Genomic DNA, 26,379 nt, shown 5'->3' on the forward strand with positions numbered 1-26,379 from the left:
AATTTAATTAAAATCAAAGATACAAAAATTATAGCCTAAGTGCGATGACAATTGTTCGAAGTCTGAATCAAGAGTGCGTGCTAATAGAATTGCACTAGTTAGGTAAAGTCGTGTTATGCTGATCTTGCGCCTCGTGCGGCAGGTCGGTGAACGTGCGCAGCTGACTCGGTGGTTGTCCTTATGGTGCAATATGTAATTCCTCCATCCACAGATCGGCGATTATTTTCCCACGTTTAGTGAAAATATCGACGGGAGTTTATCCTGTGTTCGGTGTGTCTCTAAGTTTACTGAGGCTCCGTCGTTGAGTGTTCTGCTACTTGGCTCTGGTTTTGGTGAGATTTCAGTTGAACGGTGCCTGTAGAATTTTCTTAAGATTGCGAACGTAAGTGCGCCTGCACCTAGTATTAGGGTGACGTACAGCGGTATAGTTGTGTGGTATAACGTGTTTGACGGACTCGCATCCAACTGGAGAGGAGTCTCGAATATGAGGTTACTCTCGGCGTCGTGTAGTCCTTTGAGGTCCATGGATTTCAGACTGATGTGAGGGCGTACCGTGTTAGCTTGATCGTTAGCTTCGCGGGGGATGTCGGCTAGTTTTATAGGATGTCCTTTTATTACATCCTTGTCGTTGGTGATTGTAAACTCCGCTGTTCGTAGATAACATTTCAGTGGGATAGTAACTAGATAGCTTCCTTGTAGTGTAGTGAAATCTTCTCTGTTGCAGGATAACTGTATTTTCGTTGGTCGCGGAAGTGAGATGATATAATGTTGACCATCCAGTTCCTCCATGGCTGGCCTTGACAGGGATACTGTAGCGGGATGGCAGGATCCTTCCGTGTCTTCATTCTTGATCAATCTGTTGATGCAGTCTGGTGATGTCCGAAGTTGAAGGCTAGCTCCTTTCTCGCAGACATAGTGGTGGTTAAACTTCGGGCATTCTGCCTCCATGTACATGAATGAATCCTCATGTGTTGCTAGGAAGGGATATGGTGGGATGAGGACTTCTTGGTTTCGATTGGGTACAATGGACAGTCTAAATAGGTCGAAAACCTCCGACGCTATTATAGGAAATTGAAATGTAATTACTATTTCGCTATCGGTGTAATAGGATCCCGGGCGTATTATGTCATAATATTCTCGCAACTCTAAGTCTAGGACTCTATCGCTACCGTATAATAATTTTAACTTGTCTAACATGCTTCTTAGAACGCTAATCTCTATCATAGAATGATGAGCACTAGAACTACGGATAAATGCTAAACTATTTTCTATTCTTAAAAGCTCCTGGCTCAAATCTTCCACGTTTTCGCTTAAAATTATTAAAAGTTGGGCAAATTTTGCATATTTAATTAAACTATTTTCTCTGTAAGCATTACTATCTAAAATTACCTCTAAGGTGGCGTTAATTTTCTTTTGATTTTCCACCAGGGTGTCTAATATACTGCCTTGGCGACTTGCCCAATCCTTGCTTAGGCTCACGTGACTATTTAACTCTGAAACTATTTTATTCTGGTTCAGTTGTAAGTTTTTGATAAGGTTATTATAGTTAATGGCATCCGACTGGTCTAGGTTTCCGCTGATGCTTTTAATTACTGTCCCTAGTCCGTTCACGAGACCTCTCTTAACTCGTGCCGGTTCTAAGGTTTCAAGCTGACTTGCCACTTTCTGTAATTTATTTACTAGATATATTATTTGATTTTCATATAAAAGGTACGTGTCGTTAACTAGTCTAGCTTTGCATATCTGTAGCTGTCCAAAGGTTAAACTAATTTTATCTTTTATTTCGTCAAGTTGTATATATTGCAGGTAGGTATGGTAATGAGTCGTAAGTCGCATGGGTCCAAGTTTGTAGGGCAGAACTCCGGGTCCATCATCTAGGCTCTCAAGTTTTATCTCCGAGCCCTGCATCAGGGGAATTGTCAGCAGCAAAAGAACTCTGTAACAAGGGATGATCTCCTTTAGGGACGCGTTTTATGCGTGATTTAGCTACGGGTCCTCGTTTTTTCGAGGTATAAATGTGTATTGGGAGATCGGCTAGTACTGTATCTTGGGTATAACGAGGGGCGGTTTTCTGTCGGCTTGCTAGAGGGTTTTTTATAAATACTTGTTGCTGCGGAGTATATTCTGGTTCGGGTTCGCGGCTTTTATTTCTACTTTCTATTAGGGAGGTTCGATTTGAAAGGGATGTATCATTAATTATATCATAAACTTGTTTCATTTGCATCTTATGGTTTTGGACGTACTGTTGCAAGAGCCGTTCGGTTATGTCAGTGTCGAGGGGGTTTCTGGGGTCGAAATGACCTGTCAATAAGTCGAATGGTCTGCACTTAGTGAAGCTGTGAATAGAACTATTATAGGCTATGATAGCATAGGGCATAAGGTTGATAATAGGTTCATCTTTCTGTTTTAATTTTAGTATACGGAGATGTTCGAGGATCGTAGAATGGTAACGTTCTATGATGCCGTTATCATTTGGGGAATGAGCCAAAATTTTATGGTGATTTATCTTGTGGAACCTGACAAATTCGGCAAAGAGCTGGTTAGTGAACTCAGTTCCGTTGTCAGTAATTATAGTGATGGGAACTCCATGATGCGTGCAATATTTCAAAAGGGCTTGAAGAATACTAACTGCGGTTCCGTCTCGTAAATGATATGCTTGACCATACTTGGTGAAAACATCCATGAAAGTTACGTATTTTTCATTGTGAACTGTAAATAGGTCCATATGAACTGTCTCAAAAGGCTTAGTCGCGGGGGTACGATATTGAATTTAGGTCTTACCGGATTTCGGTCATATTTAGCCTGACCGCAAGTAGTGCATTCGTTAATGAATTTCGTGATTTGATCTTTCATTTTAGGCCAATAGAATTTTCGGGAGAGTGCTAGGTAGCATTCGGCAATGCCACGGTGATTGGTTTTCCCATCGTGGTAGTTATTAATGATTTCCTGTTGTCTAAGATAATCCTTTACATTTTCCAATTCTACTTTGGAAAGCACAATATTCATAGCGGAGCTTTTGAAACTGCTCTGGATGATGGGGATGATTTTATACATGGCGAGTGGGGGCTGTATAAGCAGGGCGGTTTTGACCTTCGGGTTGACGTACTCTTTGATAGCGTTAACAACGTCTGTCTCTAAATTGAAATTTGATACTTGGACGGATGCGCGGGTGTGAGTGTCGAAAGGTTTAGTCACGGTCGGTTTCCTTTTTACATCATCTACGACTGTAAGCACGATCTGTCTGTGAAACTTGTTGAGTGGCTCATCGGTAATTGGTACTTCCAATATGGGGCTCTCTTCGCTGGTATGCACAGTTTCTGTGGAAGAATTGCCTAACGTCTCCGGTATTTCTGTAGGGTTGGGTAGTATTGAGCAAAGCTCGTCGGCTACGATGGATTCGATTTCCTCATTGTGGATTTCCACTCTGGATAGGGCATCGGCGTTTGTGTTGGATTTACCTTTTTTATATACGACTGTGTAATCATATTCACTTAGCCTCAGTCTCCATCTGGTGAGACGTGAGTTTGGTTCCTTTATATTCATGATCCACTGCAAGGGCTTGTGATCAGTTAGAATTTTGAATTTACGTCCAAAAAGGTAGGGTCGGAAGTACTTTGTGGCCCAAACTATAGCGAGTAATTCCTTTTCAATCGTACTATAGTTAAGCTCACTCTCGTTAAGGGTTCGGGAAGCGTAACATACTGGTCTATCAGACCCTATTGGGCCTTGGGATAAGACAGCGCCCAAAGCGACATTAGAAGCGTCTGTTGTCAGGATAAATTCTCTGGTAAAATCGGGGTATTGTAGCACAGGATCATTTGTAAGGAGAGTTTTGCATTTTTCAAAACAGTTAACATAGTCAGAGTTAAGAGTAATCTTGTTTCCTTTCTTTAGGCAAATAGTAAGGGGCTTAGTAGTATGGGCAAAGTCAGGGATGAATTTTCGGTAATACCCAAGGAGGCCTAAAAATTGCTTAATTTCCTTTGGTGTCTTAGGTATCGGGTAGTTTTGTATCGCAGAGATTTTCTCAGGGTTCGGCTTTATGCCGTCCTTGCTTATTATATGTCCAAGGTAAGGTGTTTCAAGTTTCAGGAATTCGGACTTATCCATCTGGATCTTAAAATTTGATTCTCTTAACCTCTGGAAAACCTTTTCAAGATTGGTCATATGTTCCTGTAGCGATGTACTGAAAACAATTATGTCGTCGAGATACACGAGGCAAATTTCGTTTTGGAGGCCTCTCAGCACGTTGTCCATGACCCTCTGGAAAGTGCTGGGTGAATTACGGAGGCCCATCGGCATCCTGAGATACTCAAAATGACCTTGCTCTACGTTGAAGGCTGTCTTTGGTATGTCCTGGGGTCCATCTCAACTTGATAAAACCCGCTGGCTAGATCCAGTGTGGTAAAATAGTGACATTTTCCCAACTTATCTAGCACATCCGCGATGTTTGGAATCGGGTACTTGTCCTCAATTGTTTTATCATTTAACTTGCGGAAATCGACCACAAGGCGCCATTTTTGCTTCCTGAAGCATCCACCTTTTTGGGTACAATCCAGATAGGGGAGCTCCAAGCAGAGTCGGAGGGTTGAATTATTCCTTGCTCGAGCATCTTAGCTATCTGATCTCGAACCTCCTGTCTGTGTATAAATGGATACCGATAACTTTTCGTATAAACTGGTACCTCGTCGGTAGTCCTAATTCGGTGTTTAATTTTATTGGTAAATGTAAGGGCTTCTCCCTCAATATAGAAAACGTCAGCATATTGGGAACAAAGTAATTTTAAATTAGTCGCCTCTTCCTCGTTCAAATGTTCCGTGCGCAGGCGCGATACTACGTCCTCTGCGCGTGTACTAGGGCACAGTTCGGTGCGCATGCACTCGATACTATGGAGGTCAGCTTGAGCTGGCTGGTCGAGCGAGAAAATGACGTCATTCTGGGATTGGTTTTCAACCTCTATATATCCACGGCTGTTTTTAACCACTGTAAAACAGGCATGAATCATGCAATTGCTAATTATCTGGTCTCTTACTAAGACCTCACCGTCTGCGGTGTTAATCGGGGCTTTTATTATTTTCGACATGCCTGCCGGGATTATTTCCTCGAAGTAATTATTTGCTTGGCTCGAGTGATATACTCGTATCGGATTGCTTGAAGTTCGGGTGAATAAAGTGTGTGTTTTAAAGTCAACATTAGCTTCCCAACTCGTTAATAAATTATATCCTATCAGACCATCAAAATAGTCGTGAAAACGATATATAAATAGTTTTATATCACCAGTGTCACTAAGATCCGGGAAACAGGGTATCGTTAGCGAATAATCATTTCGGCTCACGGCGTGAACGTTGGTGACCTCGAAAGGGTCGTACTTAAGGGGAAAATTTGGGAAATAGCGTTGTACTGCCTCGGGGCTGATAAAGGACTCGTTAGCGCCAGTGTCTATTAAAAGTTTGAGTGGTGGGTCGCTGATCTGAATATAAGGCAGTTTCCTTTGAGACTGTAGATTTATCTCTATTCTGGCTCTCGTGAGCTGCTGTCCTTTTGAAAATTTGGCTGTTCACTAGTGCTGGCGGCAGGTAAAGTCTCGTTGCTGTACTGATAATCATAATACTCTGCTTCGACGTCGGGACCAACGGCGGGATCAGATTCCGTATAATCATCATATGTCACTGTGGTATCGTAATTATATTCCGGTTGCATGTAATAGTTATCATAGTATGAACCACCGGCATTGTATGAACATTCGTTCATGTGAATTTCGCGTGGTTTAAAAGAGGGCTGATTTGACATGGGCAATACCTTTGGAGAATAAGCCTGAACTCCACTCATAGGCTTAGGATTCGATCCGTACTGGGGGTTATTCCTAGGGGTAGTCGAAAAACGTTACTTTGAGGGTTGTAATTAGGGGGACGGGCGCCGAACATCTGTTGCGTCCTAGTGGGCATACGGTTTTGAGGGTACGCTTGCGTTGGGTTAAATTTAGGTGGTTGCGTAGCTTGTTGCGTCGGGCGCTGACCAAAAGGCAGTGACCAATTCGGTATCTGGGGCGAATGGAATGGACGTGGTGGCGTAAACCCTGCGGCTGGCGAGGGCAAAGCTACCCTATTAGGTTGATGCGCTTTAGCAGTATCTCCTCGCTGTTGCACATACATTACATTGAGTTCTTCCTGCACGAATTCTAGGGCCTTCTCAATCGTTTCTGGTCGCATGCACCTAATGCGTGATCCCAAGGGTTCCTTCAGGCCACGTACAAAAGCTTGCATAGCTATCTTTTTATAAAGAGTCCGTTTAGCTTCTATAGTAGTGCCTAAAGTTTCGTGTAACGTAACATACGTCATCATTGTGCTCAAAAGTGTCTGGCAATGGTCGTAAAACTCTTGGGGTGTCCTATTACCCTGGCTGGCTATTGAGAGGTCGTTGTATAACGCTGTCTCGTCACGTTGGTCAGAGAAATTGTTAACAAGGGCTGTCCTAATACCTAACCAGTTATCAGGAATGCCATTACTATTAATAATGCTTGCAGCAGTACCAGTTATTTTATTTAGTATTCCGTTAACAACGCATAGATTGAGCAATTCTCTTCCGGCTTCATTACGTACATAAGCGTCGACTACTTGATCACATATTTTAATGAATCGCGTAAGGATATTAGGATTGCCGTCAAATTCTGGGACTAGACGCAAGGTCTTGTAAACATCCTCTGGGGTCGCGGACATTATTGTATCGGACTCAAATAAGGTTACTGAACTATCTAAGGGACTTCCTAACTCTAAGTTGTCTAAATTCCTACGTAAATCTAGTGTTGCCCGTCGAACCTGACCCGGTGCAGGTTCCCGAGATCCCGATTTTTTGGGATGAAAAATTATGGAAAATAAGGATATACAGTATAGGGAAGCAAGCACACAAGAACAATTCAGGGGTACTCACATATGCTTCATTCTTGGTCCTTCACGGGAATCGATAGCTGGATTCGCCTCCGGTTTGCAGCTCGTAGATTCTGGATACTCGGCAGCGGTGCTTGATAGCCAACCCGGGTGGCTCGCGAACGCGCGGTCTCGATTTTTAGAGAACCCGAAATATTCACGAATTCGACCCGCGAGTATCCTACCGACTGCGCCAATTACGATAGCTACAATCGGAGGTCCGAAAAAAAACCAAAAACTTTTATTACTAATTTAATTAAAATCAAAGATACAAAAATTATAGCCTAAGTGCGATGACAATTGTTCGAAGTCTGAATCAAGAGTGCGTGCTAATAGAATTGCATTAGTTAGGTAAAGTCGTGTTATGCTGATCTTGCGCCTCGTGCGGCAGGTCGGTGAACGTGCGCAGCTGACTCGGTGGTTGTCCTTATGGTGCAATATGTAATTTGCTTATTTAATAGATTCCATCAAATATGGAAGAAAAATAATGTTACTTTAAAAATAAACAATATATGAAACGGAACATCGGCCCCTAGTATTTCCATTTCATGCACTGGGTTATTTAAAAACAATATTATTTCCTCTCATTTTTGGTGTAAGTAATTTAGTTAATAGACCTTGATCACAGATATAATTACGAAATATGCTCTGAGACCTTGATAATGCAATATATTTAAAAAAGTACAGTTTTATTTTTTTTATTTTACACAAAAATATAATTTAGTTCGCAAGAACATTTAGCGAACATAATACAATTATTAATAATTTCTACGTAATTCAGGATTTCTGGAAGTGTCACCGAATTCATCTAAGGTGAAAAAAATTTCCATAGTATTGTCGCACTTGAGCGCACTCTCATTTCTGCATCGAAATGAAACAAGCGTCGGTATCGCGAGCGAGCCATTTCCTCTCAGAAATGGTGGCGTCAGATTCGATCGTTGCTATGGTTACGCGAGTATGGGAGAGAATGTTCACAACCCTTGTTTACAACTATACGACAAAGGAAGTTAGTATGATATTTATCTATACTAATATTATAAATGGGAAAGTGTCTGTTTGTTTGTCCGTCTTTCACGGCTAAACGGAGCGACGAATTGAATTAATATGTTTTATTTATATAATATTTTATTTAAGACAAAAATGTTTAATGATATTTCATAATTTTATAATATTTTTAAGACCATAATTTTACAAAGATTGATATATTTTTTGTATGTTGGCAACCCCGGCGGCGCGAGCGCGGGGCTGTCAGTTAGTTTTCTCGGCGTAAAGAAGTGAACTTTGTTTCCTGTGACGATTCGTAAAATAATAATAACTAGCACGAAGGACCCCTTTTGGAATCTTAATTACTATGTTGGTAAAAATTCAGAAGTGACATAAGTTCTCAAACCCACAGAATTGTGTTTTGTAAGTAAAGGATCAAGGACAACTTGGTATGTAAGAATTGTTTTTCTTTTGAATCTGAGCCGGCTTGCTACTCATACGATTTCGTACTTAATTATCGATCGTAGTTATCGGGGGTTACTGATATACTGAACAATTAACATAAATAACATGTTTTGTGCCCTGAAAGCAAACAGAAAATGTCGTAATATTTGAGGTTATTTGCAAGAAAATAGTTATGTTCTACTACTAGCTCGGACAAACTCGAGCCTCGATTCAACATAAGGTGGATTAAGTAACTTGTGTTATTGTTTACGGGTTAAGATATTCTCGTAGCATAGTAACTAAATTACGTAGAAAAGTCACCCACGAATATCGATAATATGTGTAGCGAACTGAGCGTGCTCTACCTATTCATTATGTTGAGAAACATGGTGAATACAACAATAATCATGTCACTATTAGCAATGATTTATATTTAACTTTATTTTCATTAGCACACTTGGTAATAACCGGCTTTGTCAAAGAGTTCTTTCCTTTCATATTGTTGTTCGGTAGTAGCCTACTTTTCAGTTACGGCCTTGTAGTCAGTGTTACGTACCAAAGCTTATTTGTTATTAAACCATAATTGTAATATTCTTACACACTGATTTACTTTAAAATGGTTAATAATATCATTGATGAATGTTGGATGATTGTAATTACAGCCATACAATTTGTCAATGAATAAAACACAACAGGAATGTAAAATGCTCTAAATAATTCAAATGAAATTATATTGAGTAAATAAATCACAATATGAAGTCCTCTGAGTTGTAATAGATAATAAAAACTGTATCTGCATAGTAGCCTGCACAATGTGCCAAGCGTACATTATCTACTTAACTGTCATTACAAAAACTTTAGAGCTGCATATAGAGCTCATATTTATAGGGTTTTAGCATATATTTCGGTTAAATTGTTATGATTTCATAATAAAAATACAATAATGATAAATAAGTTCTTATGAAATCCGGTTATTCAACGGGCCAATTTGGGCTAATGAAATTTTGCTTGCAATTGCTACCTCAAGAAGTCAAGATGCTAGTGTACAATTTTTCAAATCCTAAATAGTATTTGAGATGAAGGAATATAGCAAGACAATCCATTACAAACAGTAGCATAGCGGGAAAGTGGCTTACTCGTTGGTTATTGATTTGGTTTTGTTAATGGTGGCTTCACACAGTTTCAATTAAGTGATTCTGCCAAAAGCTTATGACATTATCATGTAATATATACGGATCAGTTTGACAGTCCAGCGAGGTAATGTAGCCAGCGCCTGCGACACCTTACCGCAGGGACTTTTAGTTTTAGTTTTTATTTATTTACTTATTTCTATATATAGGAATTTTTACATTTAACGTTTATATAGAACTAAAATAAAAGTGACTAGTTATACTTACGAATTATTCATCAGAATATTTTAGTGGATTAAACCGATCAAGTACTTATTATACTAACTACATTCAATAACTAGTGCTTATTGGGTTTTATCATCCTCAACTCAAAACAATAACAAAAAAAAATAATATATTTTACATTCTGACATTAAGATTCTAATAAAACAAAGACAGAACAATTTCACTTATACATAATGTTTTCGTCCATCTTTACTAAATTGGATGTCCACATTCCTACGGTCCATGGGTCAACCCATATTGTTAGTATTACACATTATTAAATTCTCAAAACTGCATTAAAAAATATATATATATAAATAAGGGTTAAACTGATTTAACATCAAGTAGTTTAAAATAAATCTATACCCGTCAAATAAAATTTTAGTACAACCAAACAATCTGATACAAATTGTTAATCACACATATACGGGGTGGGTCATAATGCGTTTATACATGGTGACCCATATAGTTCCCATGACTATAATAAATAAGGTTTTTTTTGATCACACAAACAGGGTGGGCCATAATTCATTTATAAATGGTGACCCATATAGTTCCCATGACTATTATAAATAAGGTTTTTCTTTAATCATGTATATACAGGGTGGGCAATGATGCGTTTGCACGTGGTGACCCACTTAGTGCCATGTTTATACCTGATACGAATATTTTTTTATCGCACGTATACAGGGTGGGCCATAATGCGTTCATACATGGTGAACCAAATGGTTATACTGAATACAATTCTTTTTATCGCACGTATACAGGGTGGGCCATAATAATACGTGAAAACAAGTAGAGATCGTTCAAGTTCGTCTGAGCGCTATAGTCGAAGGAGAAGTAATTCTCGAAAGCATTTATCTAGTAGTAGTGAGAGTATTAGTGACTTTCATGATAAACGTCATAAATATCGACACCGTCATATAGTTCACAATGTGTTTTAATTTGAGGAAATTGATTGTTCTTTTTTTTATATTGTTATATTGTTTTGAATATTGAACTGCTTAAGTTTATGTGAAACTGTGAAGTTGTTATGTTTGTGTCTACTTATAATTGTTGAAATTTATCTCAGATAACACCACTACAGTTGTACTGGATGAGGCCGAAGCCCTTTTGTGGCAAGCGGTAGCCAGTCATTTCATCATAACGCTGGACGAGGCCGGAGCCCTTGTGTGGCAAACGGTAGCCAGACATTTCATCATAATGCTGGACGAGGCCGGAGCCCTTGTGTGGCAAACGGTAGCCAGACATTTCATCATAATGCTGGACGAGGCCGGAGCCCTTGTGTGGCAAACGGTAGCCAGACATTTCATCATAATGCTGGACGGGGCCGGAGCCCTTGTGTGGCAAACGGTAGCCAGACATTTCATCATAATGCTGGACGGGGCCGGAGCCCTTGTGTGGCAAACGGTAGCCAGACATTTCATCATAATGCTGGACGAGGCCGGAGCCCTTGTGTGGTAAACGGTAGCCAGACATTTCATCATGATGCTGGACGAGGCCGGAGCCCTTGTGTGGCAAACGGTAGTCAGTCATTTCATCATAATACTGGACGAGGCCGAAGCACCTGGTGTGTGCAAGCGGTAGCCAGATTATTTAGCTTATACTGGACGAGGCCGAAGCACCTGGTGTGTGCAAGCGGTAGCCAGATTATTTAGCTTATACTGGACGAGGCCAAAGCACCTGGTGTGTGCAAGCGTTAGCCAGATCATTTAGATCATACTGGATGAGACCGAAGCATGCGCAAACGGTAGCCAGTCATCTCACCGTAACACAGGACTGAGGCCACAGCACCACCGGTTGTGTAAGTGGTAGTCTGACATTCTATCGTTAACGTTGAACGACACCTAAAGGTTTATACATGTGAGGTGATGGTAAACGGTAAGCAGACTAATCAGTATTATATTCAATAATGAAATTTCAGAGTTCATATCGTCTTGAAATTCTTGAAGAATTTAACATCTTTATGGATAACTTGATGATGTGAAATGTTCATTTTAGAACTTGATCTGAACCAAGTGACATGTTCTCGCTTAATTAGGTATTCATCTTGTTTAATTTTTGGTCATTTTGACATTATACACCACGAATATGTTATTATTTTATTTAGTAGGTAATTCTATTTTGCAACATTTGTTATTCTATCCTAAAATGGGCACACAAGAGTACCTTACTTCAGAGAAATTTAACTAACGAAGAGGTTCGATAAATTTCCTTAAATTCGTATTTTAACTGGACGGAGACTGAAGTAGCTGGTTACAAGCGGTAGCCAGATTGTTATTTTTCTAGAAATAAGTTGGAACACTGCTTGCGCAAGAGCACTCGTGGTGTCCAGCCCTGAAAGTTGTTACTTACTAATGTTGATCATATCATGACGAGACGTTCGTTGCACAGAACATAATGTCTCTGATTTGTTATATGATTATTTTGTGTCTTTCTTCTTTCTTACAAGCCGGCGAGATATTTCCTTAAACAAGCAGATACGATGGGCTATTGTGTTTCTACCATTATTCATTTTGGATGGATCCTTGAGGTGGACAAGAATTCAGCGTTCAGTTGTATAAGTTGCTGGCTGAAGGGGGTGAAGAAAAAAAAAACATTGGTCGTAAACGCTGAGACTGCATGTTGGCTTAGCGCAGGACGTTTTCGTACTATTTTATGTATGATAATCTACAATTTTAATTTTGCGTCCATAACAAGCTTAAATTCTATGATATTGAAATATCGACTAATAATACAATATTTAGGAATATCGACTGAGTCGCAGTTTTAAGTCTTTCCCTTATAATTCGAATGCTGCATACTGTATGGTCATTTTTCACTGTAAGTTAGCATATGAAACAAACTATTTTCAGAATTATTTGGAGGTACACCTCCTAAAGTAAATTTAATTTTATGTCAAATTTAGATACTCAATTTGCTGTTTTTTTTGTCTTTTTATTAGGTTAATTTTAAATTGCGGTATTCGTATTTGGGATTTCCTTTAAAAACCTCGTATTACTAGTAAATTTAAAGAACAAAGATAAAACACTTTTACATAGTCATGAAGTAGTGACGAAATGATAATATTTTATATGAGATGCGAAATGCAAAAAAAAAAAAAAAAAATCTACAACGGAAATAAAGTTTTGGGCATTATAACGAGGCGAGTTAGATCTATTTATACTATCGGAGATCTGACTTTTGGTACTTAAATATAACTTGCAATTTACAGGACATTTGTTATTCGCAAAATTTTTATTATTTACGTACATTACAAAACCATTACTTAGAATAGCTTCTGTCTCCTTGTAATTAAGTGATTGAAAAGTATAGGTGAGCTTTTTGGGCTCATTTTGGGGATTTGCCTTTCAGATGACAATGCTCTAGCATTGCATTGTAGGCGTAATTCACTATAAGTAAGCATAAAACTGCTCTAGTATCAGCTAGCTTAGCTCGTGTTTTTATACAAATTACCTATGATTAAGCGATAATGTGGTACCTTTTGTTTGAGAGTGGCACATTTGAACCACACTTGAAGAACCACATCTACGGGACATACTGGTATGGCCGCATTAACCTTACATAAATATATTAATACTAGTATTACCTGTGACCATTTTAATTAACTCCATAGTTATTATAATATACAGTGATTTTGCGTATCTGCACGTAATTATGGCACTAATGTAGTTTTAGTTTATTTATAGTGTATTCATAAAATATAAGTGACTTGAGTCATATATGACATCTTAAACAATTACTATTTTATGTTGATTATTGATACGATACAGCTGCCACGTGACAGGTTTAGCCAAGTGTGGAGCCGTACGATATTGATATCATGGTTTTTCAAAATATTTCCTATTAATAAATTATTCTTATCTTTACAATAACATTTCAAAAAAAAAAAAAATATCCTAATTTACCCATATATAAAGATCTTGATCTAGAATCTATTTTGTATAAAGGGCTCTAAACTGTTTAAGAACACTCTGAGGTTCCCAGAATCGTAGATATTATCTGGTGGACGGTGAAATAATTTAGTTGCTGTATGATTTATTATCTGGAACTAATCAAAATTTAGCAGTTGATTCAGATGAGCTGTATCCTGTTATAGAATTATAATGTATTTATTTACTTACAATTATGATTTTGTTTACACTAGTGCTTAGTGTTTACTTGCATAGAGGTTGATAAAACTTACTATTTATTAAAAAAAAAAAAGTGTATAAGCTACGTAGATTTTAATGAACAAACGGGTCTTAGGGTCAATTTATGTTGGATTTGTGCTACGAATGGCTGTACTAGGTACGGTTCTAACTCGTGACAACCTCGTTGAAACAAATGGAATCTGTTTTAGCTATAGGTAAAAGCGTCGAGACTTCATTCCCATTATAGTCATTAAAAATTAGGAACAACATCTTATAGACTGATTCCGTATGTTGTAATATTCTAATTTTCAATAATAATATCTGGTAATCTACACAATTTTACATCCTACTATGATCACTGAATCGGAATGAAGACTTAGGCTATGATACTTGAGCTATGGCAGATATTAACGACCCATGCCTGAAATTATTCACTATGGATGTGAATACACGCAGCTTGTTCTGTATAAATAATACTTTAGCACGTTGGAAGATGTCAAGAAAGATACCGATTTTGATATGCTTATTGCACATGTGAAAACCATTTATGGAGCGGTAATCTCTATCGGCATCGCGGTACATTTGACGTACAACGATCGTACTTTTTCATCATTTTTATTCAAAGCTGAAGACAGACGCCTATCCGTTAGACTACTTCTCTTATTGTATTTTTTTTTGTAGTCGAGGTGACGAATGTAAATTGGATGCATATTTCACGATATTGTAGTACGTTTATAAGACTAAAAGCACATATCTTTAACCGCAAAGCGCAAGATTAATTAGAAATTATATTAAATAAGCTATAATGAAACAAAAATAAGATCACATAATTAAATAAGTATGTGATAGATTTAAATGCACGGTTTCTAAATTTATTACAACTTATTTGAGTTATAAAACTTATTTTAGCTGTCAAAGTAACGGTCCGTGCAATACAACTCGTTTGTTTATTATGATTATTATATATGTTGTTGTGTGTTCTTTGTAAATTGAGTCTATTTAGTTTTAGTAATAATTATAGGAGAGATATTGTTTTTGGCACAAAATTATATAGGAATGTAACGTCTGGGAATGAACAGTTGCGACTGGAATCTATTTTAAAGTTATAGGTTTATATTATATGCACAATGAGGAATCCCAATGAGTGATTAATTTAATATTATGCAATAACCTACTTTAAGATTGGGATATGTAAATCTGATGTTATATATGCAATATAAATATCTGTGTTTGTAAAACAAGATGTAGACTATAAGAAATTCAAAATAATTTAGCTGTTACCATAACGGGCGTAAGAAACTATGAGATTCATTTAGCAAGAAATTCCATCTTGTGTTTTTCTCTTATTTGTGTATCGTCAGAATAATTTCATATTCAATTTAATGTTGTTCCATTGTTTCAATGTATGTTTTTAAATGTAGTTCCAGCGTTCCAACTCTATTTAGCAAGAGAGAAAACGGGAAATAGTCGTGTATTAATTATCTGCTAAATTAGATGGAATACTGAGTGCTCTTTCTCGTTTTAGAATAAATTTACCTAATATGTCCCAAATAAGTTTGTAAAATGTGGATTCAGTGTAGCTCAGCAAAAGAAGGTCGTTATACTGCTATCGCGCAGGTATAATACGCTATAGGCTACAAAATGTCCAACGAATGAGGACATTCTAACAAAGCAGGATGGCCGAGAGGGCCAGAGGTACTTACAGTTGAGTTGCACTGGATGTACAGATTTATACATATATATATAAATATTTTTTCTCTTTCTATTCACTGTATTGAGTCATTTATGTAGTGGTTCGTCGCTACCTACTAACTTATCCTGATTGAATTACTAACCTGACATAATGGCTTGATTTGTGAATAGCTGATACTAGACCGATTGTAGAACATTTTAATCCAGCTGGGTTCGAGTGATCTCAACTAGTTTTTTTATATTAGTTTTGTTCAAGGGTACGTTCATCCCAAGTTTTCGGGTAGATTACAACTTACAAGTTAATTTAAGTTAATTTTAAAAATAATTGTTAAAGCTTGTTTGATTCCTTTTATCCATGTGTTGTGCCTGGGACAGGCACTGGGTCAGGATGGTCGACTGTTAAGAATCTCATAACTTCACAAATTATTTATATAATATTTTTAAGACAATGTTAAATATTTCATAATTTTACCCAAAGATTGATATATTTTTTGTATGTTGGCAACCCCGGCGGCGCGAGCGCGGGGCTGTCAGTTAGTTTTCTCGGCGTAAAGAAGTGAACTTTGTTTCCTGTGACGATTCGTAAAATAATAATAACTAGCACGAAGGACCCCTTTTGGAATCTTAATTACTATGTTGGTAAAATTATGTAAGACTATTTATCGATAAAAGGATTTTCGGTGTTTTTATTTTGTAAAGCACTAACAACTTGACGTTCCTGCCAAAAAATATCTAGGTATAATTATAATAATATATGTATGAGAATTTATATTTTTCATTATTTTTTTTAATGGATGTAGCAAACAACGATGGATGAGGTAATATTACTCGATCTAATCGAGTGAGTTGTGAGCTCGCTCGCTTGGCATGCTATAGGAATGTCATCCAGCGTTCCCTGCTCAAATGGGAATTCCAATGCTGGTGCTGATTCACTCTTTAGATTGCTTGTTTGATTTTCAACGTTGTTTGCAGTTCAAAGCACGTTGAGAAGTGCATTTTAAAAATAAAGGTGAACTATTCAATACAATCAATAATAAAAGTTTTCAAGTAATGTAGCTTATCAAAAAGTGGAACAGTATCGACCAGGGTCACCAAAATTACGATTTTAGTCAAAGAAATGTCACTTTTACACTAAGAAATCATATCTATAACGTATTTTGTTTTCGTTTAATTTAGGAAAAGGTTATTTAGGTCAAATACGTACTAAGTTAAAAAAGTATAAGTGAACTAGTGAATCACAATCTTTACTAATTCTTAATGTTATTTATTTGGACAGATGCCGTCAGATACTTGACACTAACGATATCTTATTTCTATCTTACTTTAATTTTAAACTTTTTTTTCTTAGCCTATTGGACTGTCCCACTGCTGGGCAAAGCCCTTTCCCCTGGCTCTCCATAATTCCCGATTCTCCGTTACTTCCGGCCAGTTGTTTAGGAAGACGTGAAGGTCGTCCCGCCATCTTTGCCCGGGCCTATCCCGCCCAGGCTTCTTCGTCGGTACCACTAAGTTCCCTTAATTAAATATAAATAGTAATTCGGTGTAAGTTGCTTTTGTTAACAGCATTAACTATGAAGGTCGCGAACAATGTGAAATTCATTGTTTTTGTAATTTATAAAAACAATGCAATAATTGTAGTTGGGTAATGTCGACGACCGAGACTGAAGCAACTTTTTGTGAGAAAACACTTGATTCTTGCCTTGCCTGCGATGCCTTTTATTAGTTTTTTTTTTTTTAATATAGGAGGCAAACGAACAGTCAAACTGTTAACAATTAAAGTCGTCTATGCAGAGCACACTAGACGCACATCTCGGACACTGGCGATCAAATATATGAAAGAAGCGAATTCCCACCACAGACCAAACACAGTCTAAGCTCGTGTAGGTAAACGCGTACTATTTTAGTATGAGTGAGATATGACAGGTCGATTGTTCGCGTTATTGACAGGCGGTAACTGTGAAGTAACCGAGGCGGGTGGGCGGCACTTTCAGCGGGGAGCGGGAGTGGCCATACTGTACGATAGTAGTCTTTACTATACTTTGCTCCTGCTAGGAGGTTGCGTTATCCCGGCATTTGCCACGGCTCATAGGAGCATGGGGTCCACTTTGACAATTAATCCCAAGATTTGGCGTAGGCACTAGTTTTTATGTAAGCGACTGCCATCTGACCTTCCAACCCGAAGGGTAAACTAGACCTTATTGGAATTAGCCCGGTTTCCTTACGATGTTTTCCTTCACCGAAAAGCGACTAGCAAATATCAAATGACATTTCGCACATAAATTCCGAAAAACTCATTGGTGCGGTGCGAGCCGGGGTTCGAACACGCGACCTCCGGAACGAAAGTCGCACGTACTTACCGCTAGGCTACCAGCGCTTCTTACCTATCTTAGTTATTTATATGAATAAAATATATCGTATACCTAGTATATCTTCTTAAGGCATTCTTTTCCGCAACCATGTACATTCTTTCTGCACCGGAATGTCAATATTTCCTCGGAACTGCATTATGGTAATTAGAACTCTTGGCTCGCTCGCAATTTCATTACTAACGAGGTAAAGAATTGCATTAGAGCGAGGTATAAAATAAAGTAATAATGAGGTATAATAGTTAAATAACTACAAATGTTTTACAAGGGGGAAAAGTTGTTGTTTAACCGCACATGTCAATATTGATACCCGAGCAAGCGAAAGATTCCAATACTGATTGATACTTAAAGATTCCAAAAAGTGGAATCTTGAGCGTTGGGACGGTTTCAAGGCACGTAGGTTAAACAAACTTTGCCACCGAGTGAAACACAAAAATTTTCACCACACCAACACGAACAAAATACTGACTATAAAATATCATACTAAATCAAATCCAGCAATCTTTTCAATATTTATGATTCAAAATAATTATTTGCAGGTAAATTCTACCACCTAAAATTTGTATTAAATTACTTTGCACTCTTGTGGATAAAATGTAATTTCGCTACCCGTTTTCGAATAGCAAAATTGATCTTTACCAGACAAAACTCAAGAACTTAGTGTTAATCTGTGTTATATTGACAATGTTTCAGTCTTATATCAAGAACGATAATATAATTATATCACCCTTGCTAAATATTATACCCGTCATTTCCTTTTCACTACGAAAAGTGAGTGTGTAACACTAAGCTCTTGAGTTTTGTAAACATAATTACCGGCGCGTCCCATTTTATACGCTTCGATAGAGCAAGGTTGTTGGTACGGGAGAAATGTTTTGTACCACGCAAAGTTCTCGAGGCCATTGAGATCGGACGCCGCCCTAATTTCAATCGGGACGGAGGCTGGATGTTGCCACCAGCATGGAAACCGGTAATACCTAATGTGAAGCAGAAAATGTGTTTTGACAATCGTGTGGACACAGTGAGTGCAGTGTGCTTACCTCCATCGGTCGACACAGCCGCGCTACCAGAACTCTACACAACAACTACAGCAGCAGACTGCTCTGCGCCCCCTCCCCGTCCTATCAGCGCGCGCGCAGCGGGCGGAGCGGCGAGCGGCGCGTTCAGTTTGCGGAGTCTAGCCGTCGCGTGAACTCCTATACGCCTGAAGAGGGGCCTCCGAATTGGCCCGAAACATGTCGCAGCAATAGCGATATAATAACGTGAGTACAACCGTATTTCAATTAATTATAATTAATTAAAGTCAAGTCAATAAGTGAAATGTAATATTTCTTTTGAGACAAATAAATATCTTTAAACCGAAAGTCGCTTACAGGTTACTTTTTTCCGAAAACTTACTTTGAGTTGTTTATATCTCCATTGACACTGCTGAAACACCAAGCAGGCAATCATGGTCGCGCGATAAATGATATATTAACATCAGGCCATCCCTTTCGCATTATTTGTAAGTGCGATTGGGACGGCCTGATGTTTTATCGTTTATCGCGCGACCTTGCTAGGTGCAGTCTTCCGTGACCACGACAAGTGCAACTCGTCGGAAAAAGGCACAATAAATATTTGCACCTCACCAACTGGTAAAGGCTTTCTTTGCTATTCGAAAACGGATAGCAAAATTGCATTTTATCCATAAGAGTGCAAAGTAATTTCATACAAAATATTTTAATTTGATGCCTTAAGCGGGCTGGTAGATTTTACCTATAAATGATGATTTTGAATCATAAAATATTGAATAAATTGATGGATTTGATTTACTTTGAAGTTTTATAGTCACAGTCAGTAGGTATTTAGTTCGTGTTGGTGTGGTGAAAAATTTTGTGTTTCACTCGGTGGCAAAGTTTGTTTAACCTTCGTGCCTTGATACCCTCGCAACGCTCAAGATTCCACTTTTTGAACCAATCAATACTGGCACATGCGGTTAAACAGTAACGTTGCCCCCTTGTAAAACAAATAACTATTAATCGCATTAGTTAAATATGCAAAGTGACTTTAAATAGGTGTCTTAATAGAATATAAAATCGTTTTTAAGCGAAGCTGTATTTTGGAGAGTTACTTAATCCTCCAAAATATTGGTTTGTTTTACAAGAAGTAAGTTGTTATTTAACTTTGTGGTAATATACATTTTAACAAGGCACAAGGCACGTGGAAACGAACTTTGAAGAAGACATTTAAGTTTTCAAGCAGAAATTTCTCCATTAAATTGAAGAATTTATATAATATCATTTTCGTGTAAAATATTGCTAAGCCGAGACCATATCACTGCTCTAGTGTAGAGCCTAGCTTTTACTTATAAGCCCTAACTCTACAAGGTCTAATTTTACTAACTCTACAAACGTAGTAAAAATATGTGATTTAGCTGTTTTTCTATCGTCTCATGAACACATTTCGCTTCGCAAAAGAATAAAATTAGTAAATCATGATTCAAACGGGACGCGCATGTCTTAACACTAACCTCCGACGTTTCAAGGACGGCATTGTCCGGGGTCTGCTCCGAAACCGTTCTCTAATCATGACATTAAATTCACTAATATAATATCTTTGTATTACAAAAGAGAGCCATTCGTTCTATTTACAACTTAGGAACACGTGAATCAGTAAGAGAACTCTTCAAAGAAATTAATATCTTAACTGTAGCTTCCCAATACATTTATGATAGTATAATTTATGTTGTTAAGAATTTAGACTGTTTCACTAAGAATTCTGATATCCATAATTATAACACTAGAAACAAAAATAAGCTTGCCATAAAGAAGTTTCGTGTCCGTAAAGTACAGAAGTCATTTGTTGGGCAATGCATTCATTTTTATAATAAGTTACCTGACACTGCTTTGAGATTACCCCTCCCAGCTCTTAAGAACTACTTAAAAAAATCATTGATGTTAAAGGCTTATTACAGAGTCGAGGACTATTTGACAGACAAACATGCATGGCCCGAACCAGAAACTACAAAAAACGAATAGCAATTAAAATAATTGTATTATGTATAGAGGACACAGTTCAGATAAGAAAGCACATCAAATATTTTATATTTTATGTTGTGTAGGTAAATTACATATTTAATGATATTGAGATTCATATTATCTTTTTCTTCTGTGACAATTTGATATGTTTTCTCTGAAGAAGAACGACGTATTATTAAGCAATAATATAATTTATTGAAATTAATTTCCATAGAGTACCTAGTCTGTTCATATTCTTTGATGAATACTTTTGCATGTTAAATTGTATCTTATTATTTAATGCATGTTAGTTATAAGATGTAATGTTTTGAAAAGAAGTTGCCCGCCGAGTTTCTTGCCGGTCCCATAGTGGATACCCCCCTCCCAACTGAGGGGGGACTGAAATCTTCTCGAGGCTGAGGCGTAGGGTTAGAGCCGGCGTAGCTTTATTTGACGTTCATATGCGCATTGTAATATGCCTACTTGAAAAATAAATATTTCATTTCATTTTCATTCATTTAATGAAAATAATTCAAACCTAACATAATAAATTAATATGTACACCATCTGCCGCCTAGGCGTAGGAAATGAATCAAACCGATTCGATTTCCGAAGTAACTGATGGTCCAGATTGATATGTCACCAGGCCCCGTAACCGAATGGCATTTCTACGACGCAAAACGAAACGAAGCGCCGCGAAAGGTAGTCTGGCTCTGTCGCGCCAATACGCAAGAGCGATAGAGATAGATATCTACGAGCGTTTCGTTTCGCACGCTGCTCACCACAGAACAAAACATCACAATTTCTGTAAAGTTTCAAATGAATAGCAACCTGGTTTGATATATGTAAGGTTGGTATTTGGACAGTGTGAAAATGTGTGTTAAGTCTTTCAGTTTGGAAAATGACGGAAAATAAATACTCTTGTACAGTCGCGTTCAGTCACACGAACCAAAATATTCAACATGACTTTTTTAAATTATAAATGGGCTTACTCCTAGAAATTATGGCTACAGACTATCCAAGCTCGCCCAGAAGGTGCTTGTAAACCCTTGATTTAAAAATTGCTGAGGATTCGGGTTCGAAAATATCCGATATTTATAATAAGTATCAAAATATCGGATATTTATGATATATATCAACTTTGATATACCTATATCCATTTTGTATGGAAGGCATATTATTATTTTGTTGCATTATTTATGAATACTAACTTTAGATAAGAAAAAATCTACTAAAAAACATAACATTTAGTAGAAAAAGAGTTACAAACACATAAAAACTATATTTTTAACAATGTTACATTTTTTTTACCATTTTTGTATTGCAATAATTATAAAAAAATGATATTATATCGGATATTTATATCCATTAATGTATATTGTCGAACCCAGCTGGATATATATCCGATATATATAGGATATATATCCATTGATATATATCCTCGAACCCTGCTGAGGATAGACGCCGGCAAATAATTCCACTTGGCAATGCGTTTCGTGCGTATTAGTGAAATATCTAATCTACCAAGTAAGGGTGGAAATGGAAACCGGCACAGCCAAGTCCGATGGAAGATTGGGGACGGTGGAATAAGCTCGTGTAGTTCGACTCTAATATTATCCTCGTAAGACCCATACAAATTTTTCCGATTTTTTATTTGGAACCTTTATTTCGATGAGAGTTCAAAACTCGATTATAATTTGTAGGTACTTTTACAAGTACACTAGCACTTACGAGCTTGTGAAAGTAAAATCTAACCACAAAATTAAAATTTTGAAAAAAAACCCCGACATAGTGGACTGATTTTCATAAAAAATGGCTAAGATCACTCCCGACTAACTCAGCTTTCAAACTAAATCTAAATCGGTTCATCTGTGCGGGATGCCACATACAGACACACACACAGACAGACAGACACGTCAAACTTATAACACCCAGGATATTTTGTACTTGTAACTGTGTAACTGTGTCTGCACTCGATTGTACATACCGCTGTAATATTCGGTGGTGATTGGAACGACAGTTTGTGTGGTTTGATGGAATATATGCATGTTATAAATTGGTCAGTGGTTTTGTGTTCACTTAAATTACGATACAATATGCTTTGCTTTAATTGGGGATTTCTCACCGCAGGACATGAGTGCTAAGCCACACAAAAGTTTTCCTTCTTTTTTAGCCTTTTTAACCTATTTATTTACAAAAAGGTAGTTACAAAGGTAGTTAGGTAACTGAGGGGGGACTGAAATCTTCTCGAAGCTGAGGCGTAGGGTTAGAGCCGGCGTAGCTTTATTTGACGTTCACATGCGCATTGTTAAAATGCCTACTTGAAAAATAAACATTTCATTTTAATTTTTTTTTTTTTTCAAATAATAAAATTACATATCACGCAATCAACTAAAGGGGTAAATTAGTCAAGTAGGGGGAGGATTGGGCAGGGCTGCGTCATCGTTTAGGCCGAAGAAGTTTTTGAAAGTGTTTGCGTACTCCGGGTATACATGCTTGTAGCACGGATTACGGAAATTATAGTTATCTTATTTGAGTTTATTTATACGTTTGTATAATTCTAAAATATAATTGTTTACGTAGAGATCAGAACTGTCGTCATAAGAGGTTTATGCTACTAATAATACGAATAATACGTTACTATAACCAGCACGCGGGGAAGGGGCACAAACTATTTATGGTAGGCACTGGAATGCAAGCGCTGCGCTGCACAAACATACCTACGTACTTGTTTGTAAGGATTTAAGGATATAAATATAGGCACAGTATAATAAAGAGTAATATCGTACAGTATGGCCACTCCCGCTCCCCGCTGAAAGTGCCGCCCACCCCCTCTCGGTATTTCACAGTTACCGCCTGTCAAAAAGGCACTAGTTTTACGAAAGCGACTGCCATCTGACCTTCCAATCCGAAGGGTAACTAGGCCTTATTGGAATTAGTCCGGTTTCCTCACGACGTTTCCTTCACCGAAAAGCGACTGGCAAATATCAAATGACATTTTGCACATATGTTCCGAAAAACTCATTGGTACGAGCCGGGGTTCGAATCCTTCGGATCGGAAGTCGCACGCTCTTATCGCTAGGCCACCAGCGCTTGACGATTAAAAAATATTTTAGTATATTTTTTATGCCCAAAACTCGTTCGTTCTCAACTCAAGCTACAACATTACGAAGGTACAGAATAGCCGCCCTAATCGTATTTGGGAATGTTCGCGCCGTGTACCGTGAATATTGCGATGGCTCTAAGCATCTTAACTGCTATTACCATTGCCGACTCCACGAACCATTCATGAAAATTCTTCTAATAATAATACTTCTACTTATTAAAAAATGAAACAATACATTATTTCATTAGCATAATCTGAAACTTTATTTTACATATTTTGGCGTATTTACCTACCTACTTAGTTCCTGGAAGCTCGTTAGTTTTTAAATTCTGTCCATGAGATACGCTATAGGTAATTATTAATTAATCTTTTCCAGAGCCTTTCTACAGCACATAACAAAGATGGAAAACACAACGAAATTGTGCTTTATGCCGATCGTAGTTGTATGAAACTCATGTAAATAAAAAATGCAATGTGTATCAGTTTACAAGAGCCAATTGCTCGTTAAGTGATGGTTATAGAGGTCTTATCTGAAGCCTGAACAACGGAAACATAGCCACAATTCGGGCCGAGCCTCCTCGGAGATCTTTCCATTTGTTCCACGGAATTGACTAATCTTTAAATAGTGTAAAAATCAAGGGTAAACTTGAAAAGGTATCTTCTGGGCGAGCTCACTCCATCGTAGGCCACGTCTTTGCCTTTGGCTACATAGTCTGTGGCCAAGAGTATGCCAATTTATTAAAAAAGTTCAAATTTTCATTCCAAATTTCATTTGAAGAGTGTCTTTTCAAAAGGGCTTATTTCCATTTTTTCTTTTTTTTTAACCCCCGACGCAAAAACGACGGGGTGTTATAAGTTTGACGTGTCTGTCTGTCTGTCTGTCTGTGGCATCGTAGCTCCTGAACGGATGAACCAATTTCGATTTAGTTTTTTTTATTTAACTATGAATACAGTTTTTTTTTAGTATAGAAAATTACGTGTTGTTTTGAGATTAAAGCTCAAAAAGTCGCGCCTTGATCTTTAAAAAAAAGAGTAACATCAAAGTTTAGAAAACATTTTGAAAAATGTGTAATGATTATTTATGTGGATAAACCAATGTATGTAGTACAACAACATTCATATCAACTAACGTTAATACAAAATCCAAAAATAATATAAAACTATTTTAAAATAATAACATTTACGCTACAAGGCCACAACAAAATGCTTAATTCTCAAAAACATATGGTAATTAAATATTTATTTAGGTACACATGTTACGTTTGATGTAATATGTAATCATAGCATTAACGTCAACTTTCAATATTACAATTTTGCAAATTAAATATTAATTTCAAAATCAATACCGTGGAATTATGTTTTTCTCGATTTCCCAAAAAAAGTTCAAAGTGGAAATAAGCCCTTTTGAAAAGACACTCCTCATTTAGTAGAAGATCACTGTGGGCTAAATATTGCACCATTAGCGACATTGACACTTGATACTGTCAATTTTGTGCCTATGGTAGATAAGTAACTTTGTTAGTCAGCGTCAATATTTCCTTATTGAACAGGCAATGAACGGCGAAGTATCATTGTCGGGCGACAATCGTCAGTATCGTCACTGTTGTGAAATAGGCCACCCATCTTTCATACGCAGTGCATTGATTATAATCGCTACTAAATCTAATGTTTCAAATACTTCACTGGCTCAGCGACCCAAAAAGGATCTTGGCCTCAGACACAAGAGATCGCCATCGCCACTCTGCCCTATCCTGCGCCACATCACGCCAGTTGGGTACACCGAGTGCGGACAGGTCTTTCAGGGCTTCCTCGCACCAGCGATATCTGGGACGCCCACGCGGACGTTTTCCACCCGATTGTCCCACATAATTATGCTCTTCTCACACCACGATCCTCTCCCATCCTTTCCAGGTGGCCGAGCCAGCGGAGTCGCGCTGGGCCTCACGGCGTAGAGGAGCGTCCCCCGGTTGGTGGATGGGGGAATGATCGGTAGCACAGCCTAGCTACGCTATCCGGCTAAGTCCGATGGACTCGCTGACCAAAGTAGGATGTGGTCCTCCAGCACTTTGGTTGTTGTGCGGCGGGTTAACACCCCTCCCACAGAAAAAAAAACAAAACGTTAGGAAACCGACTTATGTTTCAAATAAAAGACAAATACTATTACCGGCGATATTAAGGTCTAGCCGCCTGGGGAATCTCTAAACGAAATAAAATATTAGGTTGATCTGTGCTATGTTAAACTAGTTCTAGTGTAATATAAGTAATTTTCTATGAAACATTGTCATCTAGGACCCTAATACTCGTAGTTGTCCTACATAGTAAACCAATTGGTCATCAAGTC

General features: G+C 37.8%; 2 protein-coding genes across 2 annotated transcripts in view; both read right to left on the reverse strand.

Moving 5' to 3' along the window:
* The window catches only part of LOC125235742, a 303,327-nt gene that overhangs the window by 114,442 nt on the left and 162,506 nt on the right, over nucleotides 1-26,379 (reverse strand). The window lies entirely within an intron of this gene.
* On the reverse strand, nucleotides 106-7,358 carry LOC125235743. Its single transcript, XM_048142325.1, has 2 exons — nucleotides 6,928-7,358; nucleotides 106-1,936 (listed from the first exon to the last, which is right to left on the reverse strand). Exons 1-2 carry the CDS (start codon nucleotides 6,936-6,938, stop codon nucleotides 220-222), a joined length of 1,728 nt encoding a protein of 575 aa, XP_047998282.1. The 5' UTR covers nucleotides 6,939-7,358; the 3' UTR covers nucleotides 106-219.

The sequence above is a fragment of the Leguminivora glycinivorella genome, chromosome 18 (assembly GCF_023078275.1).
Source record: "Leguminivora glycinivorella isolate SPB_JAAS2020 chromosome 18, LegGlyc_1.1, whole genome shotgun sequence".
In the NCBI taxonomy this organism is placed as follows: Eukaryota; Metazoa; Arthropoda; class Insecta; order Lepidoptera; family Tortricidae; genus Leguminivora; species Leguminivora glycinivorella.